Source organism: Mastomys coucha, unplaced genomic scaffold (assembly GCF_008632895.1).
Source record: "Mastomys coucha isolate ucsf_1 unplaced genomic scaffold, UCSF_Mcou_1 pScaffold5, whole genome shotgun sequence".
NCBI classification, from domain to species: Eukaryota; Metazoa; Chordata; class Mammalia; order Rodentia; family Muridae; genus Mastomys; species Mastomys coucha.
This window is the reverse complement of record NW_022196911.1, coordinates 72,122,349-72,138,687: the sequence shown is the minus strand read 5'-3', so window position 1 is coordinate 72,138,687 and position 16,339 is coordinate 72,122,349. Positions and strand designations below refer to the sequence as shown.

The 16,339-nt window shown below is 50.3% G+C and overlaps 1 protein-coding gene across 5 annotated transcripts in view; it reads left to right on the top strand.

Moving 5' to 3' along the window:
• Abr (ABR activator of RhoGEF and GTPase) overlaps positions 1-16,339 on the top strand; it is a 203,665-nt gene that overhangs the window by 139,055 nt on the left and 48,271 nt on the right. For 4 of the 5 annotated variants that reach the window (XM_031354143.1, XM_031354146.1, XM_031354144.1 and 1 more), the window contains 5 exons: positions 1,174-1,359; positions 7,382-7,489; positions 10,785-10,845; positions 15,350-15,402; positions 15,963-16,103. In XM_031354143.1, the coding sequence (XP_031210003.1) occupies positions 1,174-1,359; positions 7,382-7,489; positions 10,785-10,845; positions 15,350-15,402; positions 15,963-16,103 (549 nt within the window). Of the gene's footprint in view, positions 1-1,173; positions 1,360-7,381; positions 7,490-10,784; positions 10,846-11,094; positions 11,360-15,349; positions 15,403-15,962; positions 16,104-16,339 lie in introns of those variants that run through there. The other variant, XM_031354147.1, reaches the window with a different exon arrangement.

Genomic DNA, 16,339 nt, shown 5'->3' with positions numbered 1-16,339 from the left:
TTTTGTTTTGTTTTTGAGACAGAGTCTCTCTGTATATCCTTGGCTGTTCTGGATCTCAACAGACCAGGATATACTCAAACTCACAGAAATCCCCCTGCCTCTGCCTTGCAAGTGTTGGGATTAAAGGTGTGTGCCACCACACTTGGCTATTTATGTTAATTTTATTTGTGAATTCACTTTTAAAAATTTGAGGTGGGGTTTCTTTCTGTTTTCTAGGCTGTTATCAAACACCCGGAGTTATACAATCCTCTTGCCTCAGCCTCCTCAGCAACTTGGAACCACAGGCATGCACCAAGGTGCTCAGCCTCATTGTGGTGATTTAGAAAATAACAAAGGCTCTTTCTAAAGAGAATGAACCCAAGCCCCATTACCCCAGGCAGTGCTTAGGATGCTGCTGACTTACTGTCCGTCACTGCCCCTTCCAGTGCCCACCCTGGTGATCTTGGTATAGATGAGCAAGGATGACTGGTTGCTTTCATTTTCATGTCAACTGGTATTGAGAAAGAGTCTTGAGACCAAAAACCACACTCAGTGGGAAAGATCATCACGCTCGCTTAGTAATGTCTGCATGTCTGCCACGGATGTGGGAAGTAGGAGGGCAGCGTGTGTGTACCTGCTCCTCCCTGAGCTAGCATTGGTTTCTTTTTGAGGCTGGTTCTCACTGTGTTGCCCAGGCTGGCCTGCAATCCTCCTGGCTCCAGCTAGTCTTGAGTCTCTCTTTGGTTTTACCTCCTGCGTACTAGAACTGCTTTCTGTTTCTCAAAAGGAAGCAGCTAAAGAGCTGGCCTCCCAGCAACACTCTCTTCCACTGAAGCATGACAAAGAAGCTTATGACTGGGGCCTGAGGCCACTGTGGAAGAGACTAGGGACCTGTTCAATGGACCAGTGAACACTTAGGAGCCAGGGGTTGTGAGCTAAGGTTGGGGGAGGGATGTGCTGTGGCTGCTGTGGCAGATGGCTGCTGTTCAGGCTCCCTCTCTCTGCAATCGGCTTGCTGGGACCTGTGACAGCAGCTCTGAGAAATCATGTTTCAGGTGCTCTGCCTTCAGCGGCCCTGTCTAGGCAGGACTTGGGCAGCACTGCATGTAATCAGTGTCACAATCTGCCCCGGGGCCTGCCAACTCTCTGGTTCATTCATCACCACCTTTGCACTTTGTTCCTCTTCCTCTTCAGCCCATGAAACCCCTGAAGGCCACAGCCACCACCTCCCAGCCTGTGCTCACCATCCAGCAGATTGAGACCATCTTCTACAAGATCCAGGACATCTACGAGATCCACAAGGAGTTCTACGACAACCTCTGCCCCAAGGTGCAGCAGTGGGACAGCCAGGTCACCATGGGTCATCTTTTCCAGAAACTGGTGAGTCTCCCATGAGGGCACGTCTCCATGACAGACTGGTGTTAGAACTGGTCACTCTAGCCCTCTCTGGGCCTCAGTCATCTCCAAGCCCTTGGAGGCCAATCTGGGCCAGTTTGGGGCAGCTGGACTTGGATCCTCAACTCCAGCCCTGAAAGTGCTTCTAGGAATAGCAGTGGAGCCAAGTCCTGTGTGTGAATGTTCCTGGGGAATGCCACCTTCATCTGTGTGGGGATCCTCTGAGCACTGGAATGGAGCTTCCTCTGCCGGGATGCAGGTCCCTCTGTCATTCCATGAACAGGCTGTAGGAGGGGGACCACTCACCTGAGACCTTCCTTGGAAGGCCATTGCATCCCAGTGCTGCCTTTACCAAGTGAAGCAGTTAGATGGCTGTCCAAAGCAGAGAGTACCAGCAGCCTGTATTACCTGCTACTGCTCATAGGAGAAGAGCACAGGCTTAATGTTGGAGGATGTTCACAGAAGTCCTCTTGTTGCCATGGCTTCCATGACACCCTCTCCCTTAGCTCTGCCTTCCTGACCTCTGTAGATCGTAAATGGCCTTCTCCAGTCACCTGGCTTCTCTCCATCAGTTCCCAAGTTGGAATAACCTCAGAAAAACCTTTCTGGGCCCTGTGTTTGTCCCTCATGAACACTTATTTAAAAAGCACCCGTCTTTTCCATCCTCACTGCCCCCAGTATAAACTCTGGAACAGTTTGTATTTTCTTCTCATTAGACTCCCAGAACTAATGGACCCCACTGGTGGATGAGGAAATCAATGGATGGATAGACATATTATGACCTTGATTGGGGCTGGAGAGGACTTGAGTGTTGAAGGAGATACCTGTGTCCCGACAGCCATGTTTTTAAGGCCACAGGTGTTATGGGGAACAAGTACAACCAGAGCCAGGTCACAGCTGTGTTTGAATCCTGGCTTTGCCAGAGATGGTTCTGTGATAGCTTACCTTCCTGTACTCAGCTTCCTCCTCTGTGACGAGGGGTACCATGAGGCATTGTTTCCCAGAATGCCATAGTTCTGGTAGTAGGGGACCCAACTGCTTCTCCTAGTGATCTTTCTCTGTCCACGGAAGTCTGAATGATTGACATGGGGGCCACCTCTACTCAGCCCTCACAGATACAGAACACAAGCCCTGGTGAGAGGGCAGGTAGGCAGAGCAGAATGGAAGAGCTCCCCAGTTTGATATTTCTGTTGGCTTTTGGTGCGGGGTCTCTATAACCCAGGCTGACCTTGAACTTGAAGCAATTCTTCTGCCTCAGCATCCCAAGTGCTGGGATTACAGGTGTGAGGATTATTAAGGCCCACATAGCTTTATCAATTTGTCTATCATTATGACTCAGAGTCGCCTTGGTCTCAGCTCCACTGGTCTGATTAGGAATTTGCTTCCCAACTCCCACCCCTTCCAGCATCATGAACTGCTGTCTGCCACCCTGAGGCTGCCCGCTCTGTGAGGCCTGGGTGGAGCCATGGCAAGCCAAGCATCTGGAGGCAGTTTATTTCGGCTGAAGTCTCTGGGTATTTGATTATCCATTACCAAGAGAGGGGAATTAGCATCTCTGCTGTTTGTTTTATGAGATCATTCCAGTGCCAAACTTCTGTTTCCAAGCAACCTGTGCTTCCCAGTTAATGACTCTGGCAGGCTGGCCTCTGGCCTTCCAGCCTCTGGTAACTATGGAGATGAAAGTACCTGGCATGGCCCAGGACCCCTGCACACGGGTGGCTTCTGGGTCATAGGAAAGTAGCAACACTGGTATTCATGCTTTGTCCTTCTCGTGGTAACAGAGGCGTCAGGGTGTAGGTCAGCTGCTAGAGTGTTTGCCTCGCTTGCAGAAAGCTCTGAGTTCAGTCCTTTGCTCTAAATAAAACTGGGTGTGGTTAGCCACACCTGTGATCCTAGCACTTTAGAAGCAAAAGGCAGGAAGATCAGAAGTTTGTGCTTAACCGTGGCTAGGTAGCGAGTGTGAGGCCAGGCTGGGATACAGGAGACCCCATTCTCAAAGAAAGAAAGGATAAAGAAGTCATAAGAATAGAGGGCACAAGAGCCCTTCCTGGAAGACCGTGATTTGGTTTTGGAAGTATCTGGGACATCCCTGTGCCTTAGAGACTTACAGCTAAGGGTTCCCTGGAGAAAAGTGCACTTTGACCCCTCTGCCCCTTTCCCAGGGGTTTTTCCTTCTGATACGGCACCACTAGGGCCTTTCTTCTCCCCAGCACCCTAGTTCACACCCTCCTCTTTGGCTTCCTGGTCCCAAGGGCAGCCTCACCAGCTTCTGTCTCCTCCCTGGGTGGCTCCAGGGACCTGCCTCTGGGCCTGCCCAGCCTTTGTGTCCTAAAGGAACAAGGATTCTCAGGGATCCTGAGGTGGGCACAGGAGCAGTGTACTCTCCTAGCACCTTGGTTGGAAGGAGAAGCCCCAAAAGAAGCCTGCAGCAGCCGTGCTCTGTTGCTGTTTCATTGGGAAAAAATTTAAAGCAGGAAATCTAGAGGATAATGTAGTAGACAACTGTATCTGCAGCTCTCAGCGTAACAGATGAGGGTCATCACAGAAATACCAAACCTTTCCTTTTCTCCATTATTTTTCTGTTTCATCCTCCTCTTCTTCCTTCTCACTCCCACTTATAAAACTATCAGCAGCAGCAGCAGCAACAGCAACAGCAGCAGCAGCTGTGTATGCATAATGTGTATGAGTGAGCTGGAATGGGTGTATAGAATCTGCTCTCTCATTCCACCATTACGTGGACTCTGAGGATCAAATTCAGGCTACCAGGATTGTGTGGCACAGGCACCTTTGCCTGATGAGTCATCTTGCCAGCCCCTTCCCTAGTACAACTTTCTAATAAAAAAAAAAAAAAATTAAGTTTTAGCCAGGAGGCTGAGGTAGGAGAATTGTTAAGTTCAAGACCAGACTGGGCAACTTAGTGAGACCTCATCTCAAAATGGAAAGTAAAAAGAGGGACCGGGTGTAGGCCTGGTGCTGCACATCTGTTAATGCCAGCACTTGGAAGGTGGGACAGAAAGATCAAGAGTTCAAGGTCATCTCTGGCTACATAGGGAATTTGAGACTAGCCTGGACTACATGAGACAATGAACAAAACCAAAAAATGCAAAGTATTACAAATGAAGGAGGGCCTGCTCCTCCTTTACCTTTTTCTCCTGAAGCAGCTTGGTAGGAATTTGATGTGGAGCCGTGTAGATTGCGGTTTGTAGGTTTGATACTTTCATATTCTCATGGTACTGCATGCACTTTTAAAACATGCCAGTGTGCATATCTATACATATTGCAATCTGGTCACATTTGCTCTGATTCGTGCATTCATTCATCTGAACTGTGTTTGTCCGACTTCCTGAGCTTAAAAACATCTGTTCACCTCTCCTACTGTGAGGAAGAAGTTGGGACTGTGAATGTCCTTGCTCAGATCTCCTGGGGTACAGGCATGGCCCAAGTTTTTCAAGAGCAGCACTAGCCAATGGAAATAGGTTGTGAGCCACATACAATTTTTAATTATTTCATTAATTATTAATCTATATGAGAGAGTGTAGATGGGGGTGGGGGTACGGTCATGGTATATGTGTAGAGGTCAGAGGGCAACTTTCAGGAATTGATTCTCTCTTTACGTTCAAGATCTGAACTCAATGCAATAAGCTATTTACCCGCTGAACTCTCTTGCTGGTACCATATATATATATATATAATTTGAAATGTCCTAATAACCACATTGGGTTTGTTTTTTTTTTTTTCCTTCAAGCAGTACTGGAGTTTGAACCCAGGGCTTCACATATATAGGTAAACTCTAGCACTGAGCTGTGTTCCCAGTAAGGAACCACAGTTTTTAAAAGTAAAAATAAAGACTGGAAATAGCTCCATGGTAATGCGGTTGCTTCCCCTACCCCACGTGCTGGGTTTGATCTCCAGGAACCCAGAAAACAAACACACACTAGGTGGGTGTGGCAGTGCCTGCTTGTTTTCCTAGGAAGACTAAGCAGAAGGATCACTGGGACCCAGGCCTTTGAAGCTATCTGGGCAGTACCATTAAAACCAGAGACAAAGGGAGAGGGACACAGCATGAGCACTGGTGAGGTGACTCCGTGGCTAGCAGCTGATGGCCTGAGTTCAAGCCCTGGATGACACCATAGTAGAGAGAGCTGACTCCTGATTATTTTATGTGTGTGAGCCATCTGCCTGAATGTTTGTTTGTGCACCACACATCTGTCAGCTGAAGCTAGAGGAGGGTTTTAGATCTCCTGGGACTAGAGTCAGAGCCAGTTGTGAGCCGCTATGTGGGTGCTAGGAATTGAACTTGGGTCCTTTGGGAGAGCAGACAGTGCTCTTAACTACTGAGCTGTCTCTCCAGCCCCCGAAAGAAAGTTGTCTTCAGGCCTGCCTGCCATAGCACGTGGGTACTTGCGCACACTCTCATCATACACATATAGATAATACACATTTTTAAAGGGGTGGTGTGATGGCTGAACATTTAAGAGCACTTCCTGCTCATATAGAGGACTCAGATTTGGTTTCCAGTACCCATGTTATGTGGCCTACAATTGCCTATAGCATGGCACACAGACATATATGTAGGTAAAACATCCACACATTCAAAATAAAATAAATTAAAAAACAATCACCGGGGAGGCTAGGTATGGTGGTGTGCACTGTAATCAGGACTTAGAAGGTGGAGGAGGCAAGTGAATCAGGAGTTGAATGTCATACTCAACTACACAGCAAGTCTGAGGTCAGCCTGGAATACAGGAAACACGTTTCCAAAAAAAAAATGAAAAAGGGTATGTATTTGCAGGGGATAATTTTTATATCCTGGGTCTTTGGAATCCAGTGTGGAGTCATTGTTGTTGCTGTTTTGTTTGTTTTGTTGAGACAGGTTCTCACTGTGTAGTCTTAGCTGGGGAAGTGACTATATAAACCATATTAGCCTTGAGACCTGTCTGCCTCTGCTCCCAGTGTGGAGTTTATACATGTAGCATGTGTCAGTGTGCAGTGGCCTCATTATACATGCTCAGTATTCATATGTGACTCATGACCACTGTATTAGACAACATGATGTTGTGGTTTATGTTAATGGTAGATTTGCTAAGCCATAGGCTGAAGTTGTGCCTATGGTCAGTTTGATTAGCTATTGACAAATTAATTGGATTGACTTACACTAGAGTCTGAGGGCTTGAACCAAAGCTCAGTGCCATTAGACTTGAAAATTTGACTCTTCAGATGGGTATGGCGTCACACACTACAGCTTTAATTTGCATGCCTACTCTTTTGTTCTCTCAGGAGGAAATACTTTCACCCAACCCAGAGAAGGCTTGTCATAAATATTGAAGTAATTAAATTAGCAAGCCTCATTCTTCCTTTCAGAAGAAAGGGTGATGGGCCCATTCTTGCATCCTAGGGACAGCGCTGCAGCTTTTGCCTGTCGGGACAGGTGTTAGGGTCCAGCTGGCATTGGGTGCATAGTGAGCAGGGGTTCTGGGTCCTTGGAGGCTGAGAAGGTGGGACAGGACTTGAGGGACGCAGTTCGGGGCAGGGGCTGAGCAAGCTACATGTGCCCACCCTGCTGCTTTGTCTCCCTTGCTCGGTTTAATTCCAAGATGTGGAAGAGGTGTAAGGCATTGAGAAGGCTTCAAGCACGGGGAGACCTTGATGGTGCTAAAGGGAAAACTAACAAAACACAAAACAGCAGTACATAAAACCAAGTGTTGGGATAAGTTGAATTTCTGGCATGCTAACAAAGCCCTGCCCTGCCCTCCCAGCTCCCAGTACCACCTTGCTACCCTTATTGGCTGAGCCAGTTTCCATGGAAACTGTCAAGTTCAAAGGGATACTGTAATATGTTCATCTCGGCCTTTCCCCTGGTTTCCAGCAAGCCCTTTGGAGCTGAGTTAGAGGTTCTGAGTGCTAAGGGGGCTCCAGGAGCTTGGGTTAAGCTTTCAGCCATTCACTAACCCTCTCTCTATCCCACTCTCACCCCCTCCTCCTCATTTCCTCTGTCTCCTCCCTGCAGGCCAGCCAGCTTGGTGTATACAAAGCATTTGTGGATAACTATAAAGTCGCTCTGGAGACAGCTGAGAAGTGCAGCCAGTCCAACAACCAGTTCCAGAAGATCTCTGAGGTAGGCAGCTCTCCCCACAGTCACGCCATCTACCCTGGGCTTGGGTAACTGTCTGAGAAGACTTGAAGTCTATGGATCTCCTCCCTTTCTTGCCTGGGGGAAGCTGTTCACCACAATAATGCTCAGCCTGACATTTGCTTTCTTGCAACTGACATTTTTTTCCTCTTAATACAAGGATATCGATTGGTTTGACTTATTTTTATCAGATTAGAAAGTGGAACAGAGGAGGAAAAAAAAAGGTGGGGACAGCATTCTCTGTGACTTCCCAAGTGACTTCCCGATCTTTGACCTTTGTTTCCTCTCCTGTGGGAGTGAGCTGTTTGGACCTGCCCGGCTTATGGAGAAACTTGATGAGGGTGAGGTGGAAAGATGGTGGTCTGGCCATTAAAAGCTCCTACCGTTCTTGCACAAGACCTAAGTTGGGTTCCTAACACCCAAGTTGGGGGTGACCACTTGTAATCCCAGCTGCAGATCTGATCCTCTGGCCTCCTCAGACACTTGTAGTCATGTGGACATATGCACACATAGTTACACATGTGTACACATAATTTTAAAAAGAAATCACCCAGGGCCACTATTGAATATGCAGATGCCCAGGCATCTGCTTTCTTGGAGCGCTTGCTCCTTTTTTCTTCTCTTCTCCCTGAGCATCACCCTCCACCCCCACCTCACCCCACCCTACCCCCACCACCCCGTCTCATTCCTCTCACCCTGTGCAGCTCAGGCCAGTCTTCTTTCCTCAGTCTCCTGAGTTCTGGGATTATAGGCATGTGCCCTGTTGGCCCAGGTCAAGAGGGGAGGGCGGATCAGGAACAGGGGTTTATATTCCGACAGGCTCTTGATTTACCATCAGAAACTCTTAGATGTAGTTTTGAAAGTGTACTAAGCACATGAGACTGCAGTCTCAGGGAAGGTCAGCCAGGCTCAGTTAAGAACAGAAGCCCTAGACCCGTGTCCCCGCTGGCAGCTAAGCCTTCCCCGCCTGTACATGCATGGTTACAGGTATGAAGCCACATGCCATTGGCACTTCTTGTGCTGCTGTTACTGTTTCGTTTTGTTTTTGAGACAAGGTCTTACCATGTAGCCTTGGCTGTCCTGGAATCACGGTTTAGCCCAGGCTGGCCTCCTGCCTGGGTTATAGGTATGCATCTGCATGCCCCCACATGGCTTTGGTGCTTCAATCCAGGAAGGGGCAGGGAGAGGCTGGTAGTCTAGGGTGCTTCGGCTCAGCTCATTCTGCATCCAAAGGCTCCCATGACACTGTCAAACCACTAGCTTTGGACAAGAGAGCCCCTGCTTTAGAGGAAGGTAGGGGTAGGGTGTACTTCTGTAATTTTGGAAGTCTTGCCTTGAAGTACCCCTTCCCCTGGCTTCGGTGCTAGAAAAGGAAGACACATAATTCCTTGAAACTGCTGGGATCCAGATCTTACCTAAGTCACAATCAGTCTAGAGACCACATAGCAGTTGGGCAGGTGGAGATGAAAGTGTAATTACAAATGCCTCTTTAATCCCAGCACTGGATCCCAGCAAGTGGATCTCTGTGAGTTCAAGTCCAGTCTGGTCTCTATAGCCACTTCCAGGCCAGCTAGGGCTATATAGATAATGAGACCCTGTCTTAAGAAAGAGGGGGGGAAGGAAGGAGGGAGAGAGAAAGGAAGAGAGAGTGTCGGTGCCTAAATAGGTAAATAAAAATAAATTTTAAAAAGAAAAAGGGAAACCGTGACAGTGTGATTATTAGGAGAAGCAGATGGGAACTTGAAGGTTTGCTGTACAGGCACATGGAGCCGATGCTTCCTCTGGAAACACGTGTTCCATTCAGTTTCTCGAAGGACCGGAAGGGCAGAGAGAAGGCTTGTGCTCAGCTTCTCCTCTCAACCCCCTGGATCAGATAGCTGTGGCACCCTGTGGGAAGACAGACGGACAAGAGTGGGGATGTCCCTCTTGGTAAAGTCACGAGTCTGGAGAATGGTGCTTCCTCTCCGCATCCAGCCCTCTCTGAGAATGAACTGGATTTCCTGATGTCTGTCCAGAATGGCTCTGCTATGACCCTGGGTACCCAGAGGGTCCAGAGACTGTGCAGTCCCCTCTTAGCCTGGCTGACTGCTTATTCTCTGCACATCTATGCATAAGCACCCCTGCATCCACTCTGCTGCATCCATGCATTAAGCTCCCCCACCCTGACCCCCAAAGCCTGTTTCAGAGGACAGAGCCAGACCAGTGGCCCTCTGCCAGGTGGCTGCTCATCTTGACTCACTCAGTAAGATGACGCGGATGCTTCCTGCTGGCGCTGCCACTTAATTACTGCAATTAGACCCCTCTCCTCTGCATCAGCAGTGATTTCATACCTCTAGGCTGCACTTGAGGGGGTGTGGACCAAAATCCCTTAAAGCAGGGAATCCAGGCACCAGTGAGAGACAGACTCAGCATAGAGAAACTGGGCTCCCCCCACCCCCGACGTGCCAAGCTCAGTTCTGGGGGTTTTCTCTGTCTAGAAACAGCTGGAGATGGAGCAAGGAATGAGCTTCTACTGTGTGTGCCTTGCCTTCCTCCAGGCAGAGCAGGCAGTACCACCTGGGCATCTGACCTTGGCCTCACCTTGTCCCCTTGTCTCTCAGGACATGCCTCTTCTATTCTCTGGTTCAATAAAGATTGCATTTCAGCTCCAGTTGCAGCCACTATCCTGTTGGCAAAGGCTGGGGTGTCTCTTCCTCTAAAGCAGATGGAAGAGGTTTTGATCTAATAATCAAAGTCTTTCCAGCACTCACTCTTGGGTCACCTGTCATAAGTGCCAGGAGAGGTAGTGAGGAGTGTTAACAGCGCTGGGGGCTGGGTTAGTCCTTGTATGGAGAGGGGACAGCTTGGACTGCTCTGTGGACTCCAAACCTACCTTCTCTCTGCTTGTTATGCAGGGGTGTAGACCCCCTCTGCCACAGCTCAGGGGTGTTCATTCCCAAAGGTCAGCTGGCATACCTAGTGCATATTGACTTCAGTCCTGTCTTCCCAGGGTTTGGGTGTACCCAGCCCCGAAGGGTGAGTGGCAGTGGGGGGGGGAGGTCCTCTGCTCTTGGCCACACTCATCCTCCAGGGGCAAGGGCATCAGAGGGCAGGTCTTAGGAGGTGTTTGTCTGTTTGCCACGGTACTTTGTAGCAATCAGTCTTGACTCTGGTTCTCAGAGTCTGCCTTCTTGCTTCCTGTTACTTATGCCCCGAGCTCAGAGCCCCTCTTCTCACCAAGCTCAACTATTAGAGAGCTAGGGAACAGAACAGGTAGTGATTTTTCTCCTCCCTCTCACAGGAACTCAAAGTGAAAGGGCCCAAGGACTCTAAGGACAGCCATACATCAGTCACCATGGAAGGTACGTTGGGGAGTGGTCTGGATTACAGTTCTCTTTCTTTGTTGTAGTGAACTGTGAGCTGTGTGAATGTGGTAGCCTCCCTGCCTCTCTCTCTCTCTCTCTTTCTCTCTCTCTCTCTCTCTCTCTCTCTCTCTCTCTCTCTCTCTGTGTGTGTGTGTGTGTGTGTGTGTATGCGCGCGCGCGCCTCTCCTCCCTAGGCATCAGGCATCAGGCCAGCTACAAACGTGCTCCTCCTTAGGATGCCAGCAAGCTTTTGGTCCCTCCTCCCTCCTCCCCTCCCTTCCTCCTCCTGCCTCTCCACGCTCCTGCCCTCCCCCTTGTTGGATGAGCACTCGGAAGGAAGCGGCTGCTTGATTCTAGAGGTTGTGCAGCAGCAGCCAGCAAGGTGGCCGAGAGGCTGGCCTGCTGAGGAGAGCCAGGAGCCTGGAGCAATGGCTGCAGGTCCCTGCTGCAAGGATAGAGGCTGCCATGGAAATCCTGCTCATCATTCGCTTCTGCTGTAACTGCACCTATGGTAACTCAGGCGCCCCTCCATGGGAAGTGGCATGCCTTAAGCCATCTGGGGGCTGGCTAGAATGGACTACAATGTGGCCAGCAGGATTTAGGGGCTGCAGGGAAGGGAGGATGTTCGTGTTGTTGAACCCACTTGCATTTGCTTTGTGGTCAGGCTGGAGTTGAAATCCAGAGGCTGAACTGAGTATCTCTGAAATGGGAGGACCAGGCTAGAAAGGTCCAGGTCCTCCTCAGACAGTGAGTAGAACTGGTGGCTTAGCATGTGCGTGCATGAGAGGCATGGAGCAACTTCCTGAAGAGGCTAAGAAAAGTGACAGGCTGCCCCCTCAGGCCTGAGGTGGGGGGCAAGGAGCAGCTGGGAGCAGGCAGAGAGGGACAGAGTCCGGAGAGCTGCACCTCAAGGCAAGAGGGTGCCAGCCTGGGCAGGAGGGAGAAGTTGGGAGTTTCTTTGTTTCATGAGCACGGAGGATGCTGAGCATCAAGGGTATTGTGTGCTCTGTGCACATGCTGCCTCCTCTCTGATGGCTTTGGGAGAGCAGGGAGGAGCTGGTTGGAATCGGGAGCAGTATTTCCAGCCCCTAAAGACCCCAAGCCCAGGTCCCAGCACTCAGTGCAAAAGGTCCACATGAGAGGGGGGTGTGGCCGGCTGCTGCTTTGTGAAGGTCACACACCCACTTCAGAGGAAGGGACCTGGAGCATCCTCTCTGTCGCTCCTCAGCTGGGGAGAGGAGGTGTCCTGGGACAGGCGCATGCTGTCAGCCAGGCTCCTTGCTCGTAGGATCCTGGAAGCAGGTGCATGCAGGGAGTTATCCAGACCTGGTGGCCCTACTCTCTAAGGCAGGAAGTGCCTTAGGGGTGACCTAAGCCACCTCTGGTGGGAAATGAGGGGCTCATGTAAGCCCATGTGTGTCACAGAGGCAGCTGGCTGGTTAAGGCTTTGTCTTTACCCTTCTCCGTCACTTTGCTTGCCTATCTCCGTGGTAACCTGGGGCTCCTGTTACAGGAACCGAGTGGGGGGCGGTAGTTTGCTGGAGGAGAGATGATAGATGAGCTTTCCAGTTCTTTCCTAGAGGCCTGTATTTTAGGGAGCTGTTCAGGACCATGGTCCCCCTCATCTTCCCTGACTTGTTCTGTGTCTGGAGCTCAGGATGGAAACAGCCTTTGTGATGCCTGCCCATCAGCTGATTCTGACAGGCTAAGGTCCAGGGAACAGTGGGACTCGATGGCCTGTCAGAGGTCAGGGAAGAAATGCGGGGCCTGGTTGAGGGGCCAGTTATGTGTCTGTGCTGGTTTTCTAACAAGGAGAACGGATGAGCTTTCTGCTCCCCGTTCCCTCCCTAGAAGGAAAAAGTCCTGATGAAGCACACTTGAAACCTGGAGTCCAGGGTCTCTTTGGTCCCCATGATTCCATAATCTTTGAAGTCTGCTTCAAAGTGGGGAGTAGGTTGACGAGCTAGCTCTGCAGCAAGCACTCACCTGGGTAGATGGAGTCTGGAAAAGAACTCTTATATGTGGAGTTCCATCAGCCACTCTCTTCTGAGGAAGACACTGTAAGTGCATGGGTGAAGCAAAATTCAAAACCCATACACTTTTCACAGCTTTGTGAGTTTCTGCACCATAAAACAAAACAAAACAAAAAAACCAAATGAGCTAAGTGAAAATTGCGTCCCCTTTTAGTGATAGGAAACAATGTGCATAAGGCAGCTGCATGACACATGGTAAGAGACCAGCTTGTTCATAAAGGTGGTCTGACTTTTGGTGTTTATAAAGGTATGGTCAGGGAAGGCTTCCTGGAGGAGGGAGAAAGATAAGCAAGACAATGTGTTTGATGGCACCTATCCCAGGAAGCATGATACAGGGAAAATGGGTAGCCCAGCAGAGCCCAGGAACAGAGAAGAGTGCAGGGAGGTGGGGGGGGGGGTGGAATACAGAGGAACACTCAGAAGCTGGGGGAAACAAGGCATTGGGCAATCCCCTCCTTGCCTGATTTCCTTCCACACACCTGATCCCCCTTGATCACTGAACAACAAGTGTACAGGATCCATTCCATGGCTCGGTCAGATGGACTCTTGAGGTGACTTCAGGTATATTAATACCCCCCTCCCTGCACCCCACCCCACCCATTGGAAACCTGATCCACCATTTCTGCAGATTCTGAGCTCAGTCAGAAACCTCTTCCTCCTGGGACCCAGAGAGGGCTGCAGAGGCTGACTTTTCAGTGTCAGCTTTCTTGGAGGATGGGACTCAGGGCCCACCCCAGCCTGTCTCTTGACCTTGTGCCTGCCATGAGGTCTCGGTGTTTCTAGTATGAGTTCTCGAACTGCAGTGCCGTGCAGATGCCTGAGCTACAGGTGGATGGGGAGTCTTAGACATCCTCAGAGATGAGACCCATGTGCATGGCCGTGCTTTGCTCTCACTGTCCCAGTACACCCCAGACCCATGGACCTGCCCATTCCATCCCCCGTGGGCCACCCCATCAGGGGGCCTGCTAGAAATGGCTGGTTAAGAAAGAACTGCAAGGAAATAACGGGAGTAAAACCCCATTTGTCAGCTGCTGATATGCGTCCATCTCAGTAAAAGAGCGCCCCCCCCCTTGGAGATCTTGGTTTAGTTGATGAAGTGTAGAGGGGACATCTGTTTTAAGAGCTTGCCTGTGATCCTAAGGGGCAGCCAAGCAGACAAGGGCTACAGATAGGGCACTAACATTGGGGTCAGAGCATAGGATGTTCCCAACACTCCAGGAGGTATCTAGGGCTTTGGGAGACTGGTTTGGGGACTGTCCAAGTGTGCGGAATTTAGGGTCTGGCCAGGTTCTGTGGAACATTCGGTTAGGATCCTTTTTTCTTCAAACCAACATCCTGCCTTTTAGAGTGCCTGTGACAGGAAGCCAAACGTCATGGTCCCAGGATTTGAATATCCAGCCCTAGGTTGGGAAGAACAGTCCATAGGAAGTGCCAGGCTGCTCGCTGCAGCCTCTTTTTTTTTTTTTTTTTTAAGATTTATTTTATGTGTGTAAATACACTGTAGCTGTACAGATGGCCATGAGCTATCATATGTGTGGCTGCTGGGAAATGAACTCAGAACCGCTCTGGCTCACTCCGGCGTAATTCACTGCAGCTGTCTTCAGACGCACCAGAAGAGTGCGTCAGATCTCATTACGGGTGGTTGTGAGCCACCATGTGGTGGCTGGGATCCGAACTCAGGACCTTCGGAAGAGCGGTCAGTGCTCTTACCGGCTGAGCCATCTTGCCAGCCCCTCGCTGCAGCCTCTTACCAGTCCCTGATGAGTGTGAGTAATCATCATTCAATGTCTGGGTCACAGAAGGATGTGGCACATGGGACCTGCCTGGCCTTGCGTTTTTCAGCTTCTTTGGGGCTTCTGTAGCAAGACTGTACCCAGATTCCTTTAGGAAGGCCTTGCTCCTCGGTCTGCCTGGCTCGAGATCATCACTTGTTGGTCATCTGCCTTTGCCTTTTGGCCCCTTAGGCATCCTGTTTTGTCCGCAGGCTTGAGGGCATATAAAGAGTCTTTCCTCACTGAGATGAGGCCAGATGTGTGAATGGGAATGAATGAAGCATGTGGCTCCCAGCTGGGTGTGTCAGTTCTGAGGCTGGAAGTGCCTGAGAGTGACTGACAGGTGGGGTGTGTCCTTCTGGAAAAGTAGCAAAGTACCTTTGGTCATCCTGAAGTCTTGAGGGCACCATGGGAAGGGCCTTCCTGGGTATATCTGTGTGGCTAGGGGTGGGTCTAGGGGAGCCTAGGCAGCACAGGACTGGGCTCAGGTGGGGAGGGAGCCTAAGTGGACAGAGCTATGTGTGTTTGTTTTATTTGGGTTCTCCATGGAGTGAAAATGGAGGTATGAGTTGCCACAGAACCCACTTGGCTTCTGAGTGACTGTTCATTGGAGAAACAAGACAGGCTAGGGGTCAAAAGCCCATCTTCGTGGTCTAGAGTTTCTACTTCATCATCCTGTCTCCGCCTTCCCTACAGCTCTGCTCTACAAACCTATTGACCGAGTCACTCGGAGCACCCTGGTCCTGCACGTGAGTGTCCCATTGTGGCCAGAGGTGGGTTAGGGGTTTTGTGTGAAGGCATTGAAGTCATTGAGACTCCATTTGGGGAACAAGGGAGAGGGTCCCTGGGCCCTGACTGTGCCAGCCTGGCCTATGGTAACCATGCCAACGGGGCCTTGTCCTAAATATAGCTTGGCTACCAAGCTTGATACTTGGCCAAATACTCCTCAGGAGGCAGACACTCACTGCTGCTTTGTTCCCTGCCTCACGGTCTCCAGAGCCCCAGAGCAGCTGTACAGTGGGTAGAGGAGGGTTCCCCAGTTGTTTGGTGAGGTATGGCTTCAGCCAGCCGTAGCCCCTAGGGAAAAGAGTCACACGAGTACAGCGGAAACCAGAGGAATGCTGACTGCCTTCACCTCTGTTCATCAGACCCTAGGTGCATTTTGACTTCACAGGAATGGCTAGGTTAGAGTGTGGGTCCTGGGAGTACCCCCTCAGAATTATTTGGAGGATTGCATGGTCCCTGCTGTCTTAGCATTGAACCCGAACCATTTCCTCTCAGCTCATTTCCTGCCTCCATCCTTTCCTAGGATCTGTTGAAGCACACACCTGTGGACCACCCAGACTACCCGCTACTTCAGGATGCCCTCCGAATCTCCCAGAATTTCCTGTCTAGCATTAATGAGGACATTGATCCTCGCCGGACTGCAGTCACAACCCCCAAAGGAGAGGTGAGCTCAGGACCCTGCACAGTTTTACACCCAGATTGAGGAATAGACAGTTGTCTTGGCCACGGGACAGCTGTCCTTGGCCACCCTGATTAACTATAGCATGTCAGGTCCTAGTTAAGAACTTTATGACTGGCTGGGCAGTAGTGGTGTACACCTTTAATCCTGCCGCGGACCGGGATTTCTCGCGGGGTCCCTGTTCCGCGGGACGAGGAGTTCTGGTCAGGTGGGCACGGGAT